Raw genomic sequence first — 27,498 nt, forward strand, 5'->3', positions numbered from 1 at the left:
GGGCCCTGAGGCCCAGCTAGCTGGGGGGTGAGTGACTCTGCCTGTGGGGTTGGTGGGGTGAGTTCCCCTGAAGGCCCAGTGATCTGGAGGTCCCATGGCTAAGCCCTGGAAGTAGTTGCGGGGGGGCGGGCATCATAATCCCCTGGGGACAGGGGGCGGGAATGGGGCTTCTGTCCTGCTTAGGTCTCCTTCATCCAGGGCCCTTCCTAACAGTAGTACCTCTCACCCCTATCCCCAGCCCCCCGCGAGGGAACCTCTCCCCTGACCGCCGTGTAACCTCCTCGGGCCTGGACACTGGAGCACGTTGCTCAGACCTTGCTGCTCTCCCTTCAGAACACCCAGTGGCTCCCAGCATTCACAGGAATCCTTGATGCTCAGCCTGGTGACTCAGTGGCCTTCAGGTCCTGCCCTGTGCCTCTCACACCATTCCAAGCAGATGGCACTCCATGGGCGCATCAGGCCTTTGGACAGTTGCTTGTCCTTTCCTTCCATCTAGATGGGCAGGCCGGCTGGACCTGAAGCCGCTCACAGCACAGTGCCTGGCACCTCAGGGAATTTCTGGTCATAGCCTCATGACCTCTCTCCTAGCCCTTGATGGTGGGAGAAAGCAGAAGTGGGGATAAGAGACAGGGAGCACTCCCCAGATGCCGAGTCCATGGAGAACAGAGTTGGAACTGGAGATGAGAGAAAGGGTGGGCTAGGCAGGGGCACCAGCTCGTGCACAGACCCAGAGGCAGGGGCGTCTTCGGGTCTGAGCAAGCAACTTGCTCCAGTCAGAACACACGGTGGAGATGCAGTCGGGTCATTTCTCAGATTGTCAGGCTGAGCAGAGCCTGTGCCATTCTAGACCCCAATACTGGGGGCAGGCAGCAGGGGCTGAGGGGGCAATGTGGTGGGTGGGTGGGTGTCGGGTGGGGATGCTAATGACCACGCTAGATCCATGGTGAGTGGATGTGTGGAGTCTCGCAGACACCCACCTGGACGCCCACCCTAGCCAGCCTCTGGGCTCAGAGCCCTGGCTCCCCCCACAGTTCCTGCGCCAGAGCAGGGACCCCAGCCCGCTTTTCACCTGATGGCCTTGGCACTGCTCCTGCACCCTCTGTCTGGTGGCCAGAGGGGTGTCAGGTCCAGGGTCAGGACTGGGGGTCACGTTTGGAGGGTTCCCTGCATGCTTCAGCCTCCAAAGGGCATAGTGTGGCCACTAGACTGGCAGAAGGGGGCCCTGTAGCAAGGTCCAAGGCTTGGGGACATGGCCAGGGACCCAAGGGGTCTACTGTCAGCACTGGGTGACAGAGACTGGGGGCCAGAGCTTCTCTAGGCTTAGACAGTGGCCTCTCCTGGGCCCTTTCTGCCCCCTGTGCCCTGATACCCCAGGGGCTGGCCCACGGTTCCCAGACCCTGCTCCTGAGATGAGACCAAGAACTCCCCCGTGGCTCCCAGCCCCTCCCCTCCTGCAATGAGTCCCCAGTTCAGACCTCAGGAAGCCAGACACTGCTTCCTTTTCCCTTTTCTTGTTTTTTTTTTTTTTTTTCTGTTTTGTCCTCCCAGCCCCAGCCCTGAGTGGGCAACTGTCCAACAACCCGTCTCTTGGTCCGCCTGTCCATGCTCACGTCCACAGGTCCAACCCTTGGGTCCCTGATCACATAACTGTCTCCCACTCCTCCTGCAGCAGGACAGGTGGCCTCTCTGGCGCACAGGCCTCCTCATCCAGCCCCGAGCAGGAGCCATTGAGGAATCCATCTTCCTTAGGAGCAGCCACGGCAGGTGGTGTGGCCTGGAGAGCCGGGGACCCTGACTTGGTGTGGCCAGGCAGCGGGGGGTGGCCATTGGTGGTGGCCGCGGGCAGCAGGCGGGGACTGAGGGGCAGGCCAAGTCCCGTGCGGGGCCCTACATTGGTCACGCTCGTGTGAGACACCATCGGACCGTAGCTGTAGCTGCTGCTCCCGCTGCGTGCCTTGCGCTTGAAGTCCAGTGCCAGTGTCCAGCGGCTCCAGGATTTCTTGATCTCAGCCTGTACCTTGGTGGCAGTAGGAGGGCAAGCAGTCAGGTGTGCCCCAAGCCCTTCTGCCACATGTCCCCAACCCCAGCAGTGCCCGCATCCCTGCCCCTAACAACGCTCAGCACTATTACTGGAAAATTTCAAGGCCAAGAAAAATCCCGTCATTCTCAGAACATGGTGCCTGGCAGCAGGCAATTGACACACCCAGCATGTAGAAGGCTCAAATGACCCCAAGGGTGGCTGAGTGTTCAAACTGGATGACAGACAATTCAACCGTGGGGTTGAGAAAACGCTTGGCTATGCCCACACATCCTGAGCCTGAATCATCTGGAAAGACTTCTCTCTGCCTTCAGAACGTCCTCTGGGATGCTCTTGGAGGAACAAAGTGAAAACCAGGCAGGAGAATGAAGGGACAGGACTTGGGCAGCCCCTGGCACTCCTTTTTTTATTCTTTCTTTTTTTAATTTTTAGATTTTTGGGCACACCACACGCCTTAGTTCCCCAACCAGTGATCAAACCCAAGCCGCCTGCAGTGGAAGCGCAGAATCCTAACCACTGGACTGCCAGGGAGTCCCCCCACCCCACCCCACCCCCGGCCCCTGGAACTCCTGCGGCCTCCCCGTCTTGCCCCAGTCTGGCCCACCGCTTACCTCGCCATTGCAGAAACAGTATATGATGGCAACAAAAAATCCCTGTGGAGAGAGGGTCGTGGGTCAGGGCCCAGAGAGGCATCTGGAGAGGGTGGAAGCAGCCTCCCCCATCCCACCCGTCCCTCCCACCCTCAAGGCTGCACACCTGGAAGGAGTTGAAGAGCATCTCGTAGTGCATCTGGACTTGCCAGAGCGTCCCTGAGACCTCGGTGTACGGCGTGGCCATGAAGACGATGTAGTGGACGCCAAAGAGCGGCATGAGCACCAGTGTGGATTTGAGCAGCTTCCTGGGCCAGTGGGGCAGGCGGGTCAGGGTGGAGTCACTTCGGCCTCAACAGGCACTGTGCACCTCAACCTGCCAGCCCCAAGCTCCAGAAGCCCCTAAAAGGCCCAGAGCTCTGGCAGTTCACCTAAGCCAGTGACACTTTGCTGTCTCAGCAAAGTGTGAATAGGGCCCCTTGATTCTGAGGTGCCCCAGAGTGGACCATAAGCTATGTCGTCCTGTCCCTGCACCTGCTGGTCACTCTGCTGGTGCTCCCCTCACTTATCCCATTGACCCTCCTCAGGTTTCAGCCAAACTTCCACCTTCTCAAGCTCACCCACTGCCCACCTGTCTCTCAGACTCCCTGGGACCAGCTCTCTGAGGAGAGGTCTGGGTTTGTCCTGCCCTCACAGACCCCAGCTTGAGTGCAGGGGCCTGGCACCAAGTGGCCCAGGCTGGCTTAAGGGGTGCCCCCAGAAGCCAGGCAAGATCCCATCATGGCCAGCAGGGCCAGCCAGGGAGACAGGAGCTGAGCCCTTCCTTCAGACAGGCTCATCCCTGGGGCCTCTGCCTGCTTTTGAACGTGCTGCTGGGCTCCAGCGACCCCCGGGCTCTGAGGCGTATAGGCACGGCGGACGTGGCTCACCGGTACTGCTGCCGCGTGTCACACCGGCCAGCATTGGTCTCTCGCAGCTTGGTGGCGAGAACCCGGACGATGTTGATGAAGAGGATGAAGTTGAGCTGTGGGAGTGAGGCAGGGCTGCATGGGTCTTGAGGCCGCAGCCCCAGCAGGGAGGGGCGAGGACTCTGGGACCCACAGCCCCGCCCAGGCTCTGCTCTGCCGAAGTATGTCTCCAGGTGGCTCCTGAGGTCCTTGGTTCCCCAAGTGGACTGGGGTGGGGGTCAGCTGCCTCTCTAGCACTGTGGCTCTAACCTTGGGGTACAGAGGAGCCCCTATAGGTCCCCGTCAGGGGCTGATCACCGGGACCCAGGGTCCACACTCCCACCCGGCCCTGAGGTCCCCTGCTCACCACAATGGAGGCCAGGATGGGCACCTGGATGATCCACTTCTTGTTCCCGGAGCTGAGATCCCAGCACCTGAGAAGGCCGAGGCCGTCAGCCCCCCACACTCCCCACAAGGAGGCTCCAGGGCAAGTCGGTTCTGACATCAGCTGCACTCCCCCACCCCAGAGCACAGGACAGGGGAGTGGGGATGTGGTTGGGCCCGAGGCCACCCACAGAGCCCCTTCTGCAGTGGCCTCTGGTGACCCTGAGTGGGCACCCAGCTTGAAGCTGGGCTGAAAACTCCTGAAACTGGGGCCGCTCAGGGCCAGGGGCAAGAGGTGCCCCCTCATATGTTCTACAGAGAAAGAGGGTACCAGGGGTTTCTCTGGCCCGTGTCCCAGCCTCCTGCTCCCTTCTCCAGCTGGACCTACCCGGTGTTGGCCAGGGTAGCTCTCACACCGACCCACACAGCCACAAAGATGGCAGGCAGACCTGTGGGCAGAGCGGGACAGAGTGTGAGGGGCTCTAGCTGCTGCCCACTTCTGTGCCATTCCCCTCATCCCTGGTGACCCCGGCTTAGCCCCCCCCACTGTCCCTGACCCCCCTCACCCTGGGCAAATGGGCTGCTTGGTGACAGCCCTGCTCTTACATGTGCTGCCCTGCGGTCCCCACAGCCTCCCCTCGGGGCTCCAGCCCCCAGGACCCAGCTCAGCCCTCTGCCCTCATCTTGGTTCTGTATCTTATACCACACACATGCACTCCTGTTGGGCACTTGGTGAAATAAGGGATCACTAATTTATTCACACCTAGTCTATTCTGCCCTCCCCTCCTCTAAAGGGTGCTGTTCTGGGCTGGGGGCTCCCTGTGGAGGGGAGCTTACAATCAGGGGTCTTCTGTTCCAGCATATCCCCTGCTTTGAAAAGTCCCCATGGATGAGGATGGATAGTGTGAGGGTTGTTGATCCAGGAGCTACAGAGGAATCTCAGTGTGCCCAGGCCCGAGCCAGTTCAGATGGTACGTGGTACTTCTGAGTGAGTTTTGCTCTAGGAAGGAGCCCCATTCCCCACTCTCCACCCCCTCCCACTTCATCCTAGGTCAGGTGTACCCTTGGGAGGGGCAGGGCATGACCTGGGTTTGTGCAAGGAAAAGAGCTGTGATGTCCCTGTGCCACAAAGTTCTGTCTGTTCCCTTATCTGTGTGCGGACACCCTCTACCCCAGAGCCTGCATCAGCCTGCAATTCTGGGGCTTGCCATGGGTGAGGTCAAGGTCAGAGTGTCCACCAAGGAGCAGGGAGGCTAGGATTATCGATCTGAGGGCCTTGAGGTGCTGAACGCAGGGAGGGCTCCACCCACCCAGCCTGCCCCTCTGCAGTCTGGCCAGTTGCCCCGGAGCCCGGCCAAGCTCTGGAGCTGCCAACAATAATGGACAATTATCGGTAACTCAATCCCGGAGCCCATCGGGGAGGAGGGCAGAGCCCCAGCAACCCATTCTGCAGAGGGGCTGTCGAAGCCCAGAGGATGCTATAGAGCCAGGGCCTCCAGTTCTGGGCCACAGACCCTGTGCACGGGGGTGGCAGAGGCCTGCATAGCTCCACACAGTGTGGGGAGTGGTGGAGAAACGGGACTCAGGGTGGAGGGAGGTGTTCCGGATCCCAGCTCCAGTACTGGTGATACAGTGACAAGCATAGCCGCCTTCCAACTCCAGCCCCATGCTGACCTCTGACCCAAGGTCCGCTCTGATCCTGAGTGGAGTCTTGACCTGAGAATTGCCTGCCCTTCCCTCTACTGGCCTGAGCCTCAACTCCAGGTGAACCTGCCTCCAGGAGAGCCCCAACTTCAGGCTGAGCCAACCCCAAGTGAACCTCTGGCCAAGCCCTGCTCCCTGAGCCTGGGGGGTCAGCCTGGGGGGCATCTCCTGCCCCACATCCAGCACAGGATGTGCCGTGTGGGTGCCTTCCCCGCAGTGGCACTCTCTGACCCTACTGTCCATGGTCCCACCCCGCCCGCGTGCCGGCGTACCCCAGCCGAAGACTGTGAAGCCCCAGAGGTACTTCTTCTCTGAGAAGAAGGCCATGAAGATGAGGCTGTGCAGATACAGCCCCTCCACCAGAATCCAGTAGTAGTTGGTGGCCAGGAAGTAAAGGAAGAAGGTCACAGCCACCCGGCAGCCCACCTAGGAGACCAGCTGGTGTTAGCCAGAGCGCAGGGCCTGCATCTGGGGAGGGCTGGGAGGGACTGAGGGCAGGCAATGGTAGGGGATGCCCGTAAGATTGGTAAGATCAGACAAGCTACTCTAAGGGCAGGGGCTGAGGAGTGTGTGCTGAAAAGATAGGAGGACACTCAGAGCAGTGGTGGGGACGCAGGGATCATGGAGAAGAGGTGGGGTGGTTGGGGGCCTGGGCTGAGGCAGGAGAGTTGATGAAAGTGCACGCCGGGCGGGGAGGGGATTCACAAAGCCCTAGGCAACAGGGGTTGGAGGGGTGCAAAGGGCGGGTGTGAGCGGCCCGAAGTGCGTGCGTGGTCGCAGGAGACGGGTGAGGGTGAGGGTGCGTGGGGCTCCCGCGAAGCGGGCGGTGGCGAGGGGCCCAGGGCGGGCGGCCGCGGGCCGCCGGAGCGGGGCACTCACGTAGCCGGCGGCGGCGGCGGGCGGCGGCGGTGCCTGGGCGATGGCGCGCAGCTCTTCCTCCGTGAGGCGCTCAGCCTCGTCGAGGGCGGTGCCCGAGTAGAGAACCGCGTCCTTGACGAAGATGCTCACGGCGCGAAGCATGAAGGACAGGAACAGATGCATGTGGATGTAATTGCGTGTGCAATGCAGCCTCCTGCAGGGCGCGCGACAGCACGGTGGGTGGGGGGCACGGGGGCGCGTGCTGGGCGGGCAGGGGGTACAGGGATGGGTAGGGAGGCCCAATTCTTCGGCCCCACCCAACCATGCCCTTGGCCCCGCCCACGTCCCCTCCCCAAGGACCCGCGTCCCATTCCTCGCCCCGCCCACCTAAAGTAGGCCAGGATGAGGACCGCCACGGTGAGAGATGCCAGCGAGACGGAGTAGCCCACGGTGTAGATCATGCCCAGGCGGTCAAACACCTCCTGCGCAGGTGGGGAGTTACCGTCAGAGCCCTGGGACTCGGGTGAGCACCAGGTTAAGGGTCGGAGAGAGCAGGTACGTTTGCTGGAGGAGTCAGGACTAGGTCAGAGGTCACCGGGGGGTGGTGGTGGTGGGGTAGCCTGATCCTGGTCAGGTGAGGGCGGGGGAGGGGGGGAAGACTCGCACCCGTTCGCGCGTCTCATTGGTCAGGAACTTGACGCACTCGCTGTAGTTGGCCCACGTGCGGTTGTGCCCAGGCACCAGCTCCCAGCTGCCATTGCGGTCACAGCGGCGGTAGGCATGGCCTGCAGGTCCGCAGCGGGGTCAGGGCAGTCAGGTCTGGAACCCCTGAACCCCTAAGCTTCAAGTCCTGACGGTGCCCGGGGTCCCCCACCCTACTCCAGCCTGCCTTACCTTTGTGATTGAAGTCATAAATGTAGTCGGGACAGGGCATGGCCACCACCTCCCCTGGAGCCCCCAGCGGCCAGCACAGGATGTGGTCCCACTCCGGCAGGCAGGGGCGCCCTGTGCCCACAGAGACAGACAGAAAAAGGTGGAGGACACCTGTCTAGATCCAGTTAGTGACCCAGAGGAATACACACACCTGTGGTCGCTGGCTCCTGCAGGGTGCACCCTAAGACTGGAGAACTCAGGCTTGGAGCATTCTGGAGAGAATGTATTGAGCCCTTACTCCCGACTGTGCCCTGCACGCCCTGGCCTCGTAGAATTCACTACAGCCCCTCCTTGTGGGTGTTGGCAATGGCCCCATTTTCTAGATTGGCTAGCAGAGGCCAAGAGAGGCGAGTGATTTGCCAAGGTCATACAGCCCAGGGCTCTGCCCTCCTCAAGTTCTCAGCCCTGGCCAGGCCTCCCTCTTTTCTGTTCTTGGTCCCACCTTCCAGGTGTCCCTGGAGAAGGGCAAGTTCCCAGAGTAACTCTCCTTCAGCTGAGAATGCTTCCAGCATGATCCATGCCCAAGGACCATGGACTGGAGGCAGGAACTCTCGTTTCCAGTGCCAGCTGGACTCCTGAAGAGCTGCCCACCTCATGCAGGTGTCCACCTTCTTTGCACTTCAGTTCCCTCACTGGGGAATCAGGATTGATACGCACTTCCACCACTACCCAAGACCCGCCCCAAGCACCTGCTCTCAGACTTTGGTGACCACTCCTGGAGGGACACATAATCCCCCAAATCTATAAGTGCTAACTGTGGGATTCAAGGCAGGGCAACACATCCCACTTTGGGGCTCCAGCCTCACAGCAGAGATGCTAAGTGACCTTGGAAAGACTCCAGCCTCTGAATTTTCCACTTCCCACCCCCAGCTCCCTTCTCTCTCTCCACAGGGCTCCAACCACAGGACCCTCCAGCCACCCTGGAAGGTTGCCTTGATGGCTAGACCCACCCTGGCTTGGTGAAAGGCTCTCTGTCCTGGGCACCATATTCCCAGCCCCGCCTGGCCAGGCCTACAATTCCCTCTGATCCCCGGGGAGCCACAGGGTGACCACAGCCTCCCAGATGTGGCCCATCTGGAATCTGCTGCCCACCCAGCCGGTTCAAACTGGCCCTGTGGCTGCAGCCTGGGTTCCACGTTTGTCTCTCCTTACCTCCCCCAGGGACAATGCAGGCCACATGTCCCTCCCTCTCTTCTCTTCTGCCCTCCTCCTCCCCCTGTCTGGCCCTACCCCATTCACAGCCACCTTCCTGTCCTGCCCCCCCTCTCCTTACCACCCCATGTGTCTTGATGCACCTCCTCCGACATACTGAGTCCCCGTCCCGGTGCCTCTTGGTCCCCTCTGTCTCCCCCTGCCTCTCTTTATTTCTGTGTCTATGTCTCCATGTCTCTCCCAGCCTCTCCCTAGCTCCTCTCTTTCCCAGATTCTCTGTCATCTCTCTCCATGGGAGGGGCCATAACCCAGAGTCTACCCCTGAGGTGTGTGGGTCAAGTTCTCTGCCCACCTCTCGGTCCAAGCCCATCCCGCTTGCCTGCCCACTCCGCTCCATCTCCTCCCAGCACCTCCCTTCCACCAAGAGCCAAGGAGTGTGACGTCACATGGAGGCAGCAGAGCCATGGGGCAGGCGGGTCCGAGTTGGTCTCAGATGGTTGCATGGAAGCACAGACGTACCTCGGGGCCTGCTGCCAGTGGGCACCTCCTTGTCCTCCTCGGACTCAGGGTGGAGCTTCCCAGATGGCTTCTCTTTCTTGGGTTTCCCTGATGTGGACGCGGATGCCCATCCTTTGTCTGATTCCATTATGTCGGCTAGAGAAATCAGGGCAGTTATGGCTGTCAACAGTGCCGCTACTGCAGGAGACCCAGGGTCCCCTCCTGCCTCGGACGCCCCCTCCACACAGTGAGGGTCGTCCCCTGCCCTGCTGACACCCAGCCTGACGACAGGTAGAGACATGCTTTACAAACAGCAAAGTGCTTGCCAGGTACAGAAGTAATCAGCAGGCATGTAGACTGTCAACAAGGGGTTCAAAGGGGAGCGAACACCATTCAGGTGTGGGATCAACTAGTAGTTTGAGCAGTAAACGCAGGCAGAAGTGTCTGATTCAGCAGTTGTAGCCAAAGCCCACCAGGGGGCGTATGGCAAAAGCAGACCGCGGTGGTTATGTCAGCAGAGAGGTGAGAGAGTAAAAATGAAGTCTGGCCAGAGCGTCTCTGTAGGTCTAGAAGCTGGTGGTGTGAAACACAAGGGCAAGAGTGTGCAGTTGTCAGGAGAGGGCCGATGAGCCCACCTACCCCATCCCCTGCCCTGGGATACCCGAATAAGGGGTTCACAGCTTCCACAAGGGACACTGGAGCCTCTCCATCTCAGATGGGACCTGGCCTTTCCCTCTGTTAGAAGTCTGAGGTCTCTCTTCCTCGCTGAAAAGTCTTCCTCCTTATCTGACCTTCAGCTGCAGCCTCCTGGCCTTCCCATGTTGGGTTTTGTGGCAACAGTGGGATGCTAATTGCAGACACCCTGGGCTGAGACAGAACGGCTGTGCCCATTTTCCCACCTGAACCTGAGGGCATCAGTAGGGCAGGGGCAGCAAGACGTGATGGAGTGAGAAGGGAAGGCCTCCATGGTTGAACAGAGACAGCAGAGGGAGGTGCCTCCAGGCTTCCACAACCAGAAAGAGGGCTGGGTTCAGACACCCCCAGCCCCTGATGTGACTGGGGCAGGGGACCAGGGACCCGCTGGTGGGGCGTGTGGGCAGGGCTCTGACAGCAGAGACCATGTGAGTCCCTGTGAGTGGAAGCAGGGGCTGTGGGCTCCAGGGGATGTCACTGTGAGCTTGCGTCCGGGGTGTACGTCACCACCTTCTCCCAGGGGCTGAGGGCCAGTGCAGGGAGGCCAGTGCCCGCCAGTCAGGTGGGGTCTGGGTCTCTTCCAGGTCGAGGGGATTAATGAAATAGAAGTCAGAGGCTGTGCTGGTTACTCATGAAGCCCCGTTTCCGCTTCCAGGAAATGGACTCAAGGAAGAGACCAGCTTGAGACTGGGGCGGGAGCTGTGAGGTCAGGTGACTGCCCCTCCCAGCTTGACCATGGCTGGGGTTCCCTGGAGATGCCGTGTTGGTAGGAGGGAGCGTTCCTACCCCTTCAGGAGACCTCTACTGGACAGTGACCATGACTGACATGGATACCCATCCGTATTCCTCTATTCTCCTTCCCTTCCAGCCCCATTCTCCTGAGCCTGGACACCCTGCCTTGCTCTGTGCCCAGGGGTCCTCTTTCAAAGATGTATTCACGCTTCTGGACCGGCACTGGGTACTGCTTCCTCCTCTAAGAGTCAGTCCTGGCCCACTCCGGCGCTCCTGCTCTTGACGGGCCTCACCACATCTACCCATTAGAGATGATTCAGACTGTAGCTACCTTCATGCCCTACTATCCCAGCCCTGGGAGGGGAGGCTCAGGGCATCTCGGAAACTGCTGACTTTCAACTCACCTGACTCACCCCACTTTTGGTCTTCACTGTGGCCTGGCCCCCTTGACCTGGGCCCGCCCTCCCTTGGTGCCACCCGCCTTTGCCTCCTGGGCTCCCACCTTCCTCTGGCCCCTCTGTGTCTCCTGCCCTTGCCCCCCAGACCCTCCTCCGGCCCCGCCCCCACCTGGCTTCTGCAGGACTTCTTTGAGCCGCTTCTCACATTGGGCCTGGGCACGGTGCAGCAGGAAGATCTGCTCCTCTTTGGTCATGACGTCATCTGCATCCACCTACCGAGCGGAAGGTCAGATTGCAGGCAGCACTTCCCCGCAGAGTGCTGGACGCCACAACCATTGCAGCCTCCTTGAGGGACACCCCACACACACACACAAAGAATGTGGGAAATCCGCCTTATGTAGCTCCATTTTACAGACAGGCAGCCTTGGCTTCAAGGGGAACGGCCTGACCTACCAGAGGGAAAAAAGGGGAAGGAAGAGGGGCTGTCCCCCACTTGTCCGATAGTAACCCCATAGAAGGCAGCTTCTGATAGTCGCTGTCCAGTCTGTTCCCCAAGGGTGCGTGGGAAAGGGATGGAATGTCCCAGGATGGATGCTCACCGGATCTTGCCGTCTGTTGGGGGCCCTGGGTAGGGAGGGGGTGGGTAAGCGGTGGCGAACTCTGGGGAAACAAACGGGGGGCCTGGATTCCTGCAAGTCCTAGTGCCCGTGGGACCTTAGGAGTCACCGATTTCCATCCTGGCCCTCTCCCCAGTCAGTGCTTTCCCCGTGAATGGCGAGTGCCTCGGCCCCTCCCACCCTTGAGGTCCCAGGAGGGAGGGGATGGAGAAACTGCTGGCAAGTGGTCTGGGTTGGGCGGGGCACTCCCGTGCAGGCTGTGGGTGGGAGTCACCCACATCCATCACTTATCTGGAAGCTTTCCTCCATCCCTGTAGACCCTGTGTTCTGATGATGTGGACAGACCTTGGTTCCTGCTCTCTCCTCTGCCCGGGATGTCCTTCCTTCCTTTCCTTCCAACACTGCACACCCTGGGTACTGGCTGCCACCCGCTAGGTTCACTGGCAGTATTTTAAGGACGGAAACAGGAACATCATGGTAGGGGGGAGTGGGGGCGGGACTCACTCTGAGCCTCTGTTTCCCTGACTTGGGGTTGGGAGTCAGAGGTTAAAGGCAGCATCCTGCCCCGGGAACAACTCAGTGTGCCCCGCCACTGCCATGAGGGACCACAAGAGGTTAATACATCCCCTTAGGCCCCACCTTCTCCTTCCAAGACAGGGCCGCGTCCCTGCCAGAGCCCCAGAACTAGGAGACGTGTCCCATGAGACTACTCAGACCCAGAGCTGGGCTGTGACTCCTCAGACTCCACAGGGCAGAGCCGGGTTCTCTTAGACCTTCAGCGGGCGGAGCTGCATCCATTCAGACATCCCCCGGGAGGACCGGGTCCCTCCAGTCTGCGCGGAGCTTTGCAGGGCGGGAGAGCCCAGAGGAGGAGGAGGAGGGAGGCGGCGGCCGGGGAAGGGGCGGGTACCCACGCTAGGGGGCGGGCCGGCCGGCCGGGCGGGTCAGGGAGCCCGCTGCAGGGAGAAGTTAATTGACCGAGTCTCTTGGTGGCAGCAGCAAGGGCTTCTAGAGCCAAGGAGTCTCCAATTGGCTCGGTCGGACGTGGGTTCTGCTGGTTTCACTTAGCGGAGGCGCGTGCGCGTCTTCGCGCGTGCGCGTGCGTGGCTGCACATCCTGAGTGGCCGCGCACACGCCGTCTGGCGATGTGTGCACTTGTGTGTGCCCCTGTCTCTGTGCATTCTCACGTGGGGATCTCCAGCGTGCACGTTTGGGACGTAAGCCTGAGGTGTCTGTGAGGGTGTTTCTGGGCAAAGGTCCGCCTGTGCGTGTCTGCGAGTGTTTGATAACGGTTGCTTATTAGCCTGCATGTTCGCGGGTATCCGTGCTTTTTGCGCCCGTATCACTGGCATCTGCACTGGACCCTGAGATCTCAGCTGGACCCAGTGCCCAGGAAGGGCTGGAGAGATTCTCACGTGTTTGCTGCTGGCCCCTACAGCTTCTCTCATTTCCCCCACCTCCAGCTATGACTGAGCAGACTAGGGCAGAAGTGGCCCTGAGAACTGGGGTTTGAGGGAGGCAACTCCGGTCTGCCCTAATTCGGGGAGCTCCCAGACTAACCTGAGGTTCTCTCTGTGCCTCTGGCATTGGGGACCCAGGCTGCTGAGGGGTCTGAGCCCACCCCCACTACAGCACCCTTTCACCACCATTTCCATTATTCCAACTGGCACTCTGTCAGCTAGCACCATCATCACCTTGACCACCAACACCAACACAACCACCCCCATCACCAGCAGCAGCACTAACCACTATTAACACTGGCAAAGCCACGATCAGCACCGTGACAACTGGTCGCACATCATGACCATCACCACCACCAGTGCCTTTTCCACCAGCACAAGGACCACCACGACCGTCACCACCCTCACCAGCACCATAGCCACCAAAGGCAACGTGAGCACCATCCTTGCCACCAGCCCCATAGCCACTGTCAGTACCATCTTTCCGGTATCTTAGTCTTACTCCCTCAGCCCCCCTCCCCACCACCCCTTCTCCTTCTGTCCACCTTTATCTCTTTCAAGACGAACAGATACTCACCATACTTGTTTTTTTTTTCTCCCAGCTGACAGAAACCTCCCAAGTAGCTGACAGACTTCCACCAGTCCCCAAAGCCTGGCACACCGGCTCTCTCCACAGACAGACTAGCCCACTGATGTGACTGAATGTCACAGCTGGTGCCCTGGACTAAAGGCAGGCAGGCAGTCGTGGGTTGAAAACTGCCCATTTGGCAGACTGACAGACAGACAGGTGTGCAGCTGGGCGAGGACCAGGAACTCACTCCTTACCCTCTCACAGGCCCAATGCATCTGCTCAGCCTCTAACTACTGCACTCCCTCTGTGGCCAAGAGGAGGCACATTCTCTGCCCTGAACTCTCATTTCCCGGTGGGTCTGGGAATGCCCAGGAAGGGGGAGGGTATGTGCTTCAGGCATCAAATAGCCCCCAGATTCCTTCACCCACAGGGTCAGGGGCATCATCTCTGGCCTCCCTAAACTGTATGACCCATTTGCCTGTCACCCAATCACAACAGAACTGCCACTGCAGCAAGAAGAATTCACGTCAGTCAAGAAAGCACTTGCAGGACTTCCCGGGTGGTCCAGTGGCTAAGACTCTGCTCCCAATGCAGAGGATCTGGGTTCGACCCCCGGTTGGGGAACTAGATCCCACAGGGCACAACTAAAAGATCCTGCATGCCACTACTAAGACCTCGTGCAGCCAAATATATATATATATATATATATATAAGCGCGCGCGCACACACACATATAAGCACTTCCCCAAGGAATGGAGGGCAGCCCTACACCAAGTGCACCCCCACTTGCTTTGGAATGGAGGGCAGCCCTACACCAAGTGCACCCCCACTTGCTTTGGAATGGAGGGCAGCCCTACACCAAGTGCACCCCCACTTGCTTTGGAATGGAGGGCAGCCCTACACCAAGTGCACCCCCACTTGCTTTGGAATGGAGGGCAGCCCTACACCAAGTGCACCCCCACTTGCTTTGGAATGGAGGGCAGCCCTACACCAAGTGCACCCCCACTTGCTTTGGAATGGAGGGCAGCCCTATACCAAGTGCACCCCCACTTGCTTTGGAATGGAGGGCAGCCCTACACCAAGTGCACCCCCACTTGCTTTGGAATGGAGGGCAGCCCTACACCAAGTGCACCCCCACTTGCTTTGGAATGGAGGGCAGCCCTACACCAAGTGCACCCCCACTTGCTTTGGAATGGAGGGCAGCCCTACACCAAGTGCACCCCCACTTGCTTTGGAATGGAGGGCAGCCCTACACCAAGTGCACCCCCACTTGCTTTAGAGCACAGCACCCCCTACCTGGGATGCCATCACGTCTCCCTGCACCTGCACCCTCTCATCTAAGGAGATTCTGCCACCAGCACTGGAGCGTGAATCCCGCATCCACCACCAACTGGCTTTGTATCTTTGGTACAGTTGTTTAACCCGTGTGCCTTAGCTTTCCACCTGTAAAATCAGGACAATAAGAGGGCTGTTTCGGGGACTTCCCTGGTGGTCCAATGGTTAAGACATTGCACTGCCACTGCAGGGGCCATGGGTTCGATCCCTGGTTGGGGGACTAAGCTTCCACATGCTGTGCAGCACTGCCAAGGATAAAAATAAATAAATAACAGGGTTGCTGTGAGAGTTAAACAAGGCACTGCAGGAAAAGCTCGGAGGTGGAGCTCCGAGCTCCACCTTCATGGAGGTGGAGGAGCTCCACCTTCACGGAGCTTCATGGAGGTGGAGCCCATGGAAAGCTGTTGGCTACCATTGCTACCAGGTCAGCAGCACCACCAAGTCATGGCTTTCCAAGTCTGCTTATGGACCCCTGTGCTGCGGGACACCGTGGGTGCCCCCAGGCTGGGGACCTAGAGAGATAGGGGAGATTGAGTAGATGACTGAGTCCACGGGGCCACAGTGAGGGGCACGGGCCGGGGATGGGGTTCCAGGGACGATTGGGAGGCGGGGAGTACAGGACAGCCTGCAGGGTGAGGTGTGCCTGGCAAGCTTTGGGGGTGAAAGGCATTCCAACAACTCCAGATGTGGATTTCTAGATCCACCCTGGACTCACACTAAGATTCCAGGTCACTGCCAGACCCCCCACACTCGGGCTTAAGGGGCAGGAGGGCCCCTTCCTCTGCTTCTGCTCTGAGTGAGGAGGTTGTATCTCCTGGGACAGATTCAGAAAATGCTGATAGCTCTGATTCTCCTCCTGGCCTGGCCACTCCATCCGCTGTGCCCTCCTCAACCAGCCCCTTTCCCCCTGCAGAGTTCAGGTCTCCTTGGCCTGGCTCCTGGTAAGGAGGACTCAGACTTACATCATTTCAGATCCAGAGAGTCTGTGCATCTTGGGTCTCCTTGGTGAGGACTGAGGGGCCAGAGGCTGCGTCATGGCCAAGGGGGCAGTTAATTCATACGTACCACTCATAGGGTCACTGAGCCCTGGGGACAGGTGTCCCAAATCCCCCTTCCTCCCACACCCCTCCTAGGGTCTTGGGTTAGGGATGACTTCCCCTGACCTGACCACTGTAGAGCTTGGCTGCAGCACTCTCCCCACATTCCATGCTCCCACATGGAACCTTCCTGGGTGCACACATGTACATGATCTGCAGTTTGTGAATAGGCAGGGAGAGAGGTGGCCTGGGAGCCCAGAGTTGGTATCTCTGGGGCTCCAGGCAGGGTGCAGAGCGGGGCTGAAAGCCAGTATGTTATTTACAAACATAGAAGCTGCTGTCTCAGGGAGAGAGTAATGTGTGGTCAAGAAGCCCGGATGTGTTTCTCATTTCCTGAGTTCAGAAGCTCACAGGCAGAGAAAAGCCATCTGCTCAGTACCCCTCCTGCCGAGGGGTGGGGGCAAGCAGCTCCTTCTAACTCAGCTCCCGGGGTGCCCCCATGGAGGATGGTACTGGAGCTGGGAAGGCAGGGATGGTGGCAGTGGGGCTGGAGATGCAGACAGCGAGTGGGGCGATGTGGAGGCCGGTGATGGCAATGGAGGTGTGATGGTGCGGAGTGGTGGACAGCCAGCTCCATGCCACTGACCAAATGAGGGCTGCTCCTCTCGGTCCATCTCCTAACTGCCAAATTCCACACATTTGCTGTCTGTGATCCCAGACATGCCTACAATTCTCCTCCTTCGGGCAAAATGAAGGAGGAAATACAAGGGATCCTTCTTCAGCTGCTGACACCCCTGTCTCTGGGACAGAGGCTCCTCTACTGATGGTATCTGCCTCAGGATGACCTTTTGGGTCATCTTATCCATCCCTCTGCCTAGGGTCAGCTTGGTTCCCTGCGGGGGCAGGCAGCTGCTGGCTTCTTGATCACCTCCAGAGAAAGCAGATCTACCTGCTGTTCATCACTGGGTGTGGCCAGTGTCTCCCACCCCATGACAGCCCCTCTGCAGGCTGGCACCCACCACTGCCCCTGGAGCTTTAACCACCTCTCCTCCACCTTCCATCACATCTCCGTCTTACAAACGCCGCCACTGAGGCTGAGAGCACAGTTAGAAAGAAGAGGGCCAGGAACGGAGCCAAGGTCTGCTTGATACCAAAGCAGCAGCAACTCCAGAGGATGGGAAACAAAGGAGGAGGTGCCCTGCCACATGGATCCGCTAGAGTCAGCCTCAATACCAGTTTTCCTCAGAGCCTTTCTGGATTGTATCTTTCACTGTGTCAAGCAAGAGCCTCTTTGCAGAGCATCTAGAGCAGCTTCCACAGAGGTAATTTGGGGATGCTGATAGATGTGGAGGTGATCAGATGGTGATGGTGTTTATTGGTGATGGCAGCTTCCGCTCAGCTCTGACTGGGCAGAGGACAGCTGCTCGCTCACACATTAGGAGGAAGGGGAGTTCGCACCTCCAGAAAAGCCACAAGGAGAAAACCTTGGCTAACAGGAGACCCCCTGGTGACCTCCTGGCCTTCCTGCACCTCTTCTCCAGGTTCCACTACTGGGACCTGTGCTGGCACCCCTCGATGTCTCCCATGCCAGCTGGCTGGGGATTGCTCCCTGCCCCTTGCTGCCCTCCGTCTGTCTGGCTGGCCGGAGCAGGCTGGGATGGGTTCCCTGCCGGGGACACTCCTGCCCCGCCACGCCACCGCTGACAAGTGCTGACTTTTCCTCCCCCTCGCCTGGCCTTCCTGAACAGGCTGCCTGTGTTCGGGGCTGGGAGGGGCTGGGGGGAGGCACTGTGACGCCTCTCATCCTGGCCAACGTGGAAGCCTTCAGGGCAGGCAATGGGATGGAGCCTGGGGTGGCAGAGTTGGCTGCTAGGACCTGGTGGATCTTCACAAGCAGCCTCTACCTGGGCTGGGGGAGCGAGGCCCAAAAGGATGGTATGAACTAGCCTAACCCTAAGGTGGTCAGCAAGACAGAATCCTTCCAAGTCTTACCTCTGCACAAGGCAGGTTCCAGAGCTGGGGGTTCTGAAAGGTTTGGGGGTTTCTGATGTCTCTTAGAGTCTGAGTAAAACTCTGCACCCTCTCCCAGTCGCACTGTATTTTGCAGACAATTTCTGGCGTCTGCAAATCCCCCACCCCACCCTTTCTTTTTCCTGGGGACTTTCTGAAAGAGCTGCCTTCCTGATGTGGTGGCCGGACCAGGGAGTGTCCCCAGAAGGCCCACAACAGGAATCTGGGGGAGGCCTCTTGACGCCTCATTAAAACATTCCGAAGAAAACCCAAATTCCCGGGAGGGTTCAGCCCCCTCCTCCTGCTCTGTCCACAGGCGCTCCCAGAGCTGCGGGTGGAGGGGTGGGGGTGTTTAAGGGCAGGTGATATAAAAAGCTTCAACAAATCAATACCAAAAAAAGACAAATAACCCATAGAAAGAGGGGTAATGGCTCTGAGCAAGCTCTTAGAAGATGGACCATAAACCAACGTACAAGTCCAGAGGCTCACTGGTCATTAGCGAATTAACATGACAAGAGACACCATTTTTCATGTCGTTCTCGTTAAAATGACAAGAGACACCACGGCAAACGTGAGGAAAAGAATCTTCAGACTATCCCTTGAAACAGAGAGTGTGCGTTAGAGGCCTGCTGGTCACTCCTAGGGCCGAGAGTATAAACCCGCATGGGCGTTTTAGAGGGCTATTTGGCCATGTCTCTTGAAGTAAAAAAAAATATGCATGTTCTCAGACCCAGCAATGATAGGATCTAGAAATATCCTACAGGGAAATGGTTGCACAAGGGCACAGGAGGGCATTTCAAGGGGCTTCCCTGCTGCCGTCTGAAATCTCTCTCTCTCTCTCACACACACACACACTTGAAAATTATGCAGAAATGATCTAAATGTACATTTCAAGGGACTGCTAATGAATCTCAGGCTTTGGAAATACTACGCAGCATTAAAAAAGACAGATTTATATTTACTGACATGAAGGTCTCCAAGATACACCTTTAAGTAGAAAAATGCATATGGCAGAGCCCTTATCTACCAACTGCCATCATTTACTAAAAAAAAAAAAAAACAGAAAATGACAGACTAAAACTATCTCCTTTGTATGGACACCAAAGGGAACTTTTTGGAGAAAAAGCTCTAGGAGAACATCTCCCACCCAGACTGTTTTAAAAAAAAGCTTTTTCTCTAGAACGGAGAATGGGGTTTGGGAGGAATCAAGGTTAACGTCTCTTTAATCTCTATTACTTGAATCTTCTAAAAGAAAACAATTCAAGTATAGTTCTGAAATTAAAATAAGAAAATAAAAGTAAAATAGCCAAAGGATTCTACTAGAAAGAAAAGAAGAAAGAAAAGGAGGAAAAAGGAAACCAAAGGGAGATATAGGGGTCTCCTGCCAGCAGAAGCCCTCACCCTACTTTGGAGGAAGAAGCTCAGTGCAGGTGTCTGAAGACCTGAGTTGAAATCTAACCTGGGGCACAGACTCACTGTGTGACCCTCAGGGCCCTTTCCCATAAAATGGGTGGCTGAACAGATGGAATGAGAAAAGACTTGTGATGGTTTCTAGCTCAGAATCCGGGGATAGCCACTGTTCAATACATGTCAGTTCCTCCCCATCTATAAAAGTGAGCCCCTGTAGCTAGCTGACCTTGGAGCATGCTAGGAGTGCTTCCGTGGAGTCCCACTCACCGTGCCCTCTCCTGAGTCTGACCCTGAGGTCATATCTCTACACTCTAAGCCTGCCCCTCCCAACCCCACAATGCCGACCTTCGGCTGCTCCCACTGCAGTTTCTCCTTCACAATATGCATGCCAAGGGTGTCCTTAGGATGAGGCATCCCCGAGGACAAGACCACCCCTTTCCCCGCTCCCCCACTCAAAATCTGTTGGCCCATCTCTCCCTCCAAATGTCACCCCACCTGACCCTCAACCTTACAGCTACTCTTTTCTGGCACAGAAAAGATGGAAGGCACAAGAGGGACCAGCTGAGTCTGGCTACAGCCAGTGTCCTCCCACTGGGAGACCTCTTGGTCCTGCAACTGTGAGGTCCCTGGACTGGGGCCAGTTGGGTGGGCAGTATGTCGGTTTGGTGATGAGAATCTATCTGCTGAGGATGAAGCGATATCCACTGGGTGTAGGAGAGGATGTAGGCAGACTGAGTTTCTTGCTGGCTCCAGCTGAGCCCAGGGGGCCCACAGGCTGTTGGGGGAACCCTCAGGCCATATCCTCTACCCCCAGAGCCAGCGAAGGTTCAATGTACTCATGTCCCACGTGTCAGCCACAGATGTTCCAAAAAGGTCCCAGGGCAGACCCAGCCCTGGCATCCTTTCTCTTTCCCTACCCTCAGCCGTGGGCCAGGGCTAAGCCAGGCAAATACTTTGCATGTGCTTCAGCTTCCCTGGAAAACAGTGTGGGTCCCCATGGGTCCCTGATAGAGGCACAGGGCTTGACCATGGTGGACACACAACAAATAATGGTCGTTATTGGTTGTGTGAGGGTCAGTTAAAGGAGACAAAAACAACCCTTTCTCAGAGCGTTGTTGGAAAGACTGAACTAGCTAATATTGTAAAGTGCTTAGAACAGTGTTTGGTAAGTAGACAGCGGTAGAGAAGCATTTATTAAATAAAAACAAGGAAAAAAAAAAACAGACCTGGATGCAAGTGTGATCACAAATACACAACACATACGTATGCACAACCATGCTCCTGCAAGTCACGTGCAGACCCACAGCCTCAGACACACGTGAACTCACACAAGGACTCGGACACTCGCAGTTGCACAGACCCAGGGAATACCACGCTCCGAGTCCCACTGTGCCCCTCCTGGAGACACAGATATACTCATAGGTCACCCACGCCCATGACCCCGTCTATTCCTCAACAGTCGCTTGCACACTGCATGTCCACAGACCACGCTGGCTGGCTCTGCACAGTGGCTATGCTCATGCACCTTGGAAGGGGCCCTGGGAAGGGTGACCCTGGCCCGAGGGGAGGCTGGGAAATAGCTCTGGACCCTGGCATTCACCAGGGTTTTGCAGCACACCTGCACAGGGTGCTGATCATCTCTGAACCTCGGTTTCCTCATCAACACATCCTTGTATGCAGCGATGTGTCTGGCTTTGGGGTGCCATGCTGTGTGGGCATGGACAACAGTGAATGGGATGTGCTAAAGCCAACAGAGAAGAGGAGAGCTGCAGATCAGGGAATTCTTAGGCAGATGTTTCTTTCTTGGTGTCTTTTTACAGATAGGGAAACTGAGGTGGGGACCAGGATAACACAAGGTTACGTAGGCTTTGGCAGAACTGGAAGAATCTAAGAGCTCCCGCCTTCCCACCTGGGGCTCCCTCTGGACAGGGAGCCGGGCAGGAGGGGGCCGTTTGCCTGTCTCTCCAGAAGGCAAATGCCCGCACCTGGGAGGTGAGGGGGAGCAACTGGGGCCTTGAAGTCAGACGCACAGGCGGACAGTCTCCTCAGCAACGGCGGGTCCCCCGAGACAGGGCTGCTGTGGAATCCGACTGACGCCCCAGGAAATGATCCCAGACCTGGCCCAGAATGAGGAGGGTACTCACGCTTCGTGCCTCCAGCCCTCAGCCCCTGCCAGTCTTCCCCTATTTTTCTTTGCTATTCTTGGTCTGTCTGCTCCTCTTGCCCTGGGGAGCTCTCACTCCCACCCTCTTTGTCTCTGTCTCTCTCTTCTCTCTGTCTAACCTCATCTCCTATTCTGTCGCTTCTTCTCCCCCTGGTCCCCTGTTGGCCTCTGCTCTCAGGAGGGTACAACGTGGGTCCCCTCACGCACCCGATCGAGTTTCTCTTGTGGGAGTGTTTTGTGAGGTCAATCTCCTTCAGGGGACCTCCATCCCTTCTCCATATACCACACACCATACCCGCCTCCCTGGGCAGACATCTTCCAATCTGGGTGAAGCTGGACATGAGTGCAAGCCTGCATGTGTGTGTGCAATGGTGCAAACTGGAGGGGGTCCCTGAACCCTACCCCCTGACGTCAGACCAACAGCCCTGTGTCCCAGATTGCAAACAAAACTTAGAGAAAACACAGGCCCCCAGAGCAAAGTCTGTGGGATCCGACCTCAGTCAGGGCCAAAGCCCAGTCTTCTGCTAGATCACACTGTCATCTTCAAGGGAGACACAGAGCAGAGATGCTCTTAGAAGCAGAAGACAGGAGAACCCCAAACACAGATATCCAGACCTGGGACCCCAACCCCAGGCTTCAGAAATAAGGAAACCTTTATAGGCATCTGCAACCCAGAGTTCAGACATCCCAGAGACAGCAGGCACCAAGGATCCCGGGCTGGAGGAGACCCCCACCCAAAGTTCAGATTATTGGGGAGAACTCAAGCCTCTGAGCTCTGGACACACATCCCCCCTCCAGGGACCCCAGAGCAAGCCCGAAGCCTGTCCGGGAGTGTGAGCGGGTGACTTACCAGCGCGTATGCGGAGCTGAGCACTGGGCAGCAGAGCAAGAGCGCCAGGCCGGGCGCGATCCGGGCGGCCCCCATCGCCACCGCCTAGGGCCCCGTCCCTCGGGGCAGCCGCCGCCGCCGGCCCTGGTGGTGGTGGTGGTGGTGGGGTACAGAGCTGCGTCAGGCCGGGCTGCCCCGCCCACGCCACGGCCTAGGGGACCCCGGAGGCCCGGCGGCCCGAGGCCCCGGGGCCCGGCGCGGGGCCCATGCGCGGAGGGCTAGCGAGCGAGCGCAAAGGAGAGAGAGAGAGGGAGGGAAGAAGGGAGGCAGCCGGGGGCCGGGCGGGCGGCGGGCGGGCGCCGAGAGCTGCGGAGCTGCCCGTCTGCCTCCGAGCGGAGAAATCACATCCATATGGCCGGGCCCCCCGCCCCCGGCCCGCCCCCCGCCCCCCCACCCCCACCCCGCGCCGCCTTTTCTTTCTTTTTTTTTCTTTTGGGGAACTGGGAGCTGTGGCTTTGCCCCCACGCCCAGTGGGGGAGGGGTCGGGGGAGGGGTTGGGGTCGCGGTCTGCGGGGGGCGAACGGGACTGTTATTTTTAGCTCCGCGGCTAGCGCAAGTCGGGGGGCGGGGCGGGGCAGGGGGCGCGTTTTGCGCAGCTCGGGGCGTGCAGCTTGGATACTCAAGCCCAACTTTGCAACGACGCTGAGCCCTTCGAGGATCAGGCCGCCAGCTCCTCGCCCCTTCAACCCCATCCCGTCGGCGGCGGGCTCGGGCAACTCCCTCTCCATCCTCGGCCGGAGCCCCGCCTGCGCCCGCGCCGCTAGAGCGCGCCTGCGGCCGGGACGCTCGGTCTGTCTGCCTGTCTGTCAGTCCGTCTCTAGCTCCCCCGGCCTTGGCCTCCGTTCCTCCAGCAGCCCCGAGCTCCGTTTCGGTCACTCCCTCGCTCCTTCCTTCCCCTCCCCCTTTTCTCTCTACGAAAACATTTGCAAGTTTCCAAAAAAGCCACGGAGCCGAGCGGCGCGGGGCTGACGGCTCCACGGGGCTCAGAAGAGGCGCCGCCGACCCCGAGACAAACCAGCCCTCCCGCCCGCCCGGGTCGGGCCGGGAGTCACCCTCCCACCTCCATCCTCCTCCCCTCGCTGCTGGCCCCCAACCCCGACTTACTCCGAGCGCGCCGCCGCGGCCCCCGCCTAGCCATGGGTGTCGGGGATCCCCCGACAGCCTCCCCAGGACAGCGCCCCGTCCACGGCCCCGGGGAGACTTCATGGAGCTCTTGGGATCCCCCCTGGCCGGCCTGGCCTCCAGCGCCCCCCGCCCGGCCGCTGCTCAGAGCCGCCGCCCGCCGCGCGAGTCCCTCGCCTCGGCGTCTGCCGCTCCCCCTCCCCCCGCGGCCCGGGCGCCTCTTCCCTCCCCCGCGCCCTCCCTGGGCCTCTCCGCCCCCCGCTCCCCTCTGCCGTCTCCAACGCGGGTGTGCGGAGCGGCGGAGAGGAGCCCGCGGCCCCTGCTCCTGGACGATTCTCTAGAGGCCGCGGCCAGGGGTCGCACAGCGGCGGGATGTGAGTGTGCAGGGGACGGGGCCGGGAGCTCTGACATCGGGGCCCGAGAACGTGGCGCGAGCCGCTGCCGCCGCTTCATTTTCCTCTCCGGGAAGGCACAGACGTTATTTATTTTTTTTCTGATCGTTCGGCCCGGGCCGGTGAATAGCGGCCCTCAGCCGCGCAAACAGGCTCTCTTCACGGGCGGTACCCCGCGGGCCCCCGGCTGCAGCGCTGTCTGTTCGCCCGCGGGACTCCCGCTCAGGCTGGACCGGGATCCCCGGGGAGGCTGCTCGGCCGCCAGCCCCTAAGCCTGGCTCCGCCGCTGCCGCCCTCCCGCCCGCCCCGCCCTCGCCTGGACCCCCAGCCTCAGGCAGCTCCCGAGTGGGTCGGTGTGCTGTGCCCTAGGCCCGCCCCCGTCCCTCCCCGCGTCTCTGGCCTCACACCCCTCTCCCTCCCTCCCCAGTCTCTCTCCCGGGTCCGGGTCTCTCCGAATCTCTACCCATCCGGACGCCGGCCGGGCCTCTGTAGCTCCGCCCCTGACTCCACCCCGGGCGGCTAGAGACTGCAAGACCCTAGACTCAGCTGAGCCCCCCACCATGAGGTTCCGCCTCTCTCTTCCACCCTTTCACACCCGCAAAAGCTCTTGGCCGGCTCTGGCGCACTGGGGACCCTCGACTTGGGAAAAGGGCGGGAGGAGGCTTTGGGGGCGGGGGCCAGGCGGGGGCCGGGCTTATGTGCACCCGCTCCGCCCTGGAGAGGAGTGCTCAGAGGAGGGGGCCTTGGACCCCAAACCTACGACCTCGAAGTATACAGTGGGCAAGCTGAGTTTCAGGGAAGGCCGGGGGTGCCTGAAGCAGAGGGCTTTAGGCATCTTCAGGAGGAAGCTAATGTGACTGTCGGGACCCTAAGTGGCAACCCCAGCTCAACCACTTACCAGTTGTGTAATCCTGGACACGACGACTCTCCTGCTGTCTGAGCCTCAGTATCTTCATCTGTAAAATGGGAAGCTCAGCAGCTGATTCAAAGGGCACTTTTGACTTTACTGTTTTAGTGCCTTGGAGGGTGGGTATCTCTTGGGGTTTCCCAGAGACCGTGGACTCGAGGGCTCCCCAGGCTCACCCTGTGGAAATTGAGCTCCTCAGAGCCCTCAAACTGTCCCCATGTCTCAGGGTTGGCCCCTTTCTTCAAGATGAATGAGTGCACAAGCCCTAAGGCCACTGGAATCCAGTTGCTGCCAACTTTCCTGGCAACTCATCCCTGCTGCTGCTGCTGCTGCTAAGTCGCTTCAGTCGTGTCCAACTCTGTGCGACCAGGCTCCACCGTCCCTGGGATTCTCCAGCAAGAACACTGGAGTGGGTTGCCATTTCCTTCTCCAATGCATGAAAGTGAGAAGTGAAAGTGAAGTCACTCAGTCGAGTCCGACTCTTAGCGAACCCATGGACTGCAGCCTATGCCTGCTCAAATTCACCCATCTCCCAGACTGTACCCACAGCGGTCTCCTTCACGTTTCTATGGCCATACTCTCTTCCATGCCCACTACCCTCAAGTTTCTCACCCTGGTGTTTAAGGACTGTGCTGTCGGAGGCAGTGTCCTCCAAAGGTGACTCTCTAGTTCACTAGACTCCTGGCCCTCTTTCTGTGTTCACTCCCCTGCATTTGCCTTTGTAGTTTCCTCTTCCAGGCTCATACTTCTTTGCCTGACATAAAGGACATCTCTGTCTCCTTGCGTCTCCATCTCTTCCGTTACTGGGGAGAGTGAAGCCGCTGTGGTTTGGGGGCTGCTCCCTATGATGAATGGGCTCTTCCGGAACAAGAAGAGAGAGGCTCAGGTGTCCAGAGCAGGCATCTCAAGAACACTCCAGAGAAGCTTTATGTCTCTGTTTCTAAGCAATTCGATTCCAAGTTTTATGATTGGATGACCCACAGCCCTTGATGATAGGAAAAGCACGTTCACGGAGGGACTGGAGGCACTAAGGGGTAGCGCTAGTGGCTGACGCAGGGGGTCCTTCTCAGATCTGACACCAGCAGCCTTGAGATTGAGAAACAAACAGTATTTCTGCTTGGGAGGACCAGGATGGGCTATGGATAGGGCTGCAGAGAAGGATCTAATGGGCTCTGGGCCCCGTAAGGGTGTTTCCTTTGCTATAACTCATGCGCCTCAGTCCAGACTTCTGCTGGACATTCCATCACTGTGGGTGGGGCCTCTGACCCCCCTGAATCAGCCCCAGGCCTCTGGTTAAAGTGCCACCATGGGGGTGGGGGGTGTCACACATTAACTGGTAGCACCCCAGTGCCTGGCAGAGCACAGCCCACCCTTTTTGACAGGCAAGCCCCAGGGCCCCAGGGTCAGTTTCTGGTCAGTTTCAGGTCAGTTTCAATGGTGTCTGGAAAGGCCTGGTTGGGGGTGGTAAGTGGGAATAAGTCCGGATAGGGTCTCCCCTCTTTGACCCCCAGGCTGGGGCCTAGGAGGAGGGGCCAAGGCCGGCTGGAGCTCAGAATGGGAGCAGGGGCCGGACTCCAGTTCAGCAGCCCTGGGCTGACAGGCCTCTGCTGCCGTCACTGCCACCATGAGTAGGGCTCTGGCCAAGGTACACAGACCCTGGGGCCAGAGTGGGCACCAGACTCAAACGGGAAAAACAAAGGCTCTCTGAGACCTCTGCAGCCTGGCCTCACTCCCTCAGAAAACCCCTTTCCCTAGCCTGGAGGCTATCTGGGAGAATTAGCCCACAGACAGAAACACCCCCACCCCCATCTTTCTTCAACCCTAGCCCCAAAGTCAGCCTGAATCCCAACCTCTGACCTGACCCTAGAGTTAGCTTAACCCCCGTGCCTTACCCCTGCATGCTTATCCCAGTCTGATCTCTAACCCCTGATTGAACCCTGACCTCAAGCTGAGCCTCCACCAGGCCTCAATCCCAGACCTCTTTCCAGGTTCCTAGGCCCCTCTGGAAGCTGTTCAATGCAAGGGGCTGGCTGAGGAGGGGATGGCCAGGCCATAAGTGAGCCGAGGTGCCACTTTTACAGCCATTTCGGCTGCTCATAAACACCCCCCACCCGGATGAGTCACTGGAGGCTCCCAGGCAGCTGGTTGGGCAGCCCCCTCCCCTTGCAGCAGAAGGCCTGGCTTTCTCACTTCTCAGGGAGGCGAATGGCAGGAAGCTGGGACACAGGGGGATGGGCTGCCCCGTCCCAAGCAGAGAGCACTCCTGGGGCAGGGGCAGGGGCAGGCGGCTGTAGTTGTGGGATTTCTGTCCCTTTTGGTCACATGATCACAGCCCCCTGCTGCAGTAACACCAGATCCATAGGTGTCTCCTAGTAGGCATACCTTCTCTGCCCCGCGGGCACAGGGACACACGCACTAACCAAACGAGGTGTCCCGAGCCCCCCTCTTCCAGCTACACTCAAGTCCCAGGGCTCCCCTGGACCCCACTCACCTGGAACACATAAGACCGTCCAAGTAGGGCCTGGACCCACAGAGCAGATTCAAATTGGCCATGAGAAGGTCATGGATAGCCCTGAGTAGCTTCTGCGGTTCAGGCCTAAGCAAGGATGTTGCTGTTCGGGACAGGAAAAGGCCTGAGTCAGAGCTTTCACTTGAAA

At 58.8% G+C, this 27,498-nt stretch overlaps 1 protein-coding gene and 1 long non-coding RNA gene across 14 annotated transcripts; one reads left to right on the forward strand and one right to left on the reverse strand.

Annotated features, from left to right (window-relative positions):
• Window positions 1-1,495: 1,495 nt before the first annotated feature.
• PTH1R (parathyroid hormone 1 receptor) lies at window positions 1,496-27,481 on the reverse strand. Of its 13 annotated transcripts, XM_086368924.1 has the most exons (17): window positions 27,333-27,464; window positions 24,833-24,890; window positions 22,382-22,504; window positions 11,381-11,551; window positions 11,097-11,199; window positions 9,126-9,260; window positions 7,416-7,526; window positions 7,188-7,306; window positions 6,909-7,003; window positions 6,543-6,735; window positions 5,936-6,089; window positions 4,348-4,408; window positions 3,943-4,009; window positions 3,558-3,652; window positions 2,795-2,936; window positions 2,650-2,691; window positions 1,496-2,017 (listed from the first exon to the last, which is right to left on the reverse strand). In XM_086368924.1, exons 3-17 carry the CDS (start codon window positions 22,454-22,456, stop codon window positions 1,640-1,642), a joined length of 1,941 nt encoding a protein of 646 aa, XP_086225050.1. In that variant the 5' UTR covers window positions 22,457-22,504; window positions 24,833-24,890; window positions 27,333-27,464; the 3' UTR covers window positions 1,496-1,639. The 13 variants fall into 13 exon arrangements, with proteins under 13 accessions (XP_086225050.1, XP_086225046.1, XP_086225038.1 ...); XM_086368920.1 differs by lacking the exon at window positions 11,381-11,551 and having other exon boundaries at window positions 2,795-2,932; window positions 27,333-27,481; XM_086368912.1 differs by lacking the exon at window positions 11,381-11,551 and having other exon boundaries at window positions 27,333-27,481.
• Window positions 23,786-25,620, forward strand: LOC147348594 (uncharacterized). The gene is made up of 2 exons (XR_015151956.1): window positions 23,786-23,916; window positions 25,068-25,620. It is a non-coding gene; the product is annotated as an uncharacterized LOC147348594 (long non-coding RNA).
• Window positions 27,482-27,498: the final 17 nt, after the last annotated feature.

Source organism: Bos grunniens, chromosome 22 (assembly GCF_055505025.1).
Source record: "Bos grunniens cultivar Pamir isolate PY7600 chromosome 22, Bosgru_T2T1.0, whole genome shotgun sequence".
NCBI classification, from domain to species: Eukaryota; Metazoa; Chordata; class Mammalia; order Artiodactyla; family Bovidae; genus Bos; species Bos grunniens.

What these genes read in the sequence shown, in the direction of transcription:
- PTH1R (XM_086368924.1), bottom strand. Translation starts at nt 22,456, where the DNA reads ATGGGGGCCGCCCGGATCGCGCCCGGCCTGGCGCTCTTGCTCTGCTGC. An exon ending in CTTCCCCTTTTTTCCCTCTG is followed by an intron (nt 11,200 to 11,380) that starts GTAGGTCAGGCC and finishes TCCGCTCGGTAG; the next exon opens with GTGGATGCAGATGACGTCAT. An exon ending in CTTCACAGTCTTCGGCTGGG is followed by an intron (nt 4,409 to 5,935) that starts GTACGCCGGCAC and finishes CTCTGCCCACAG; the next exon opens with GTCTGCCTGCCATCTTTGTG.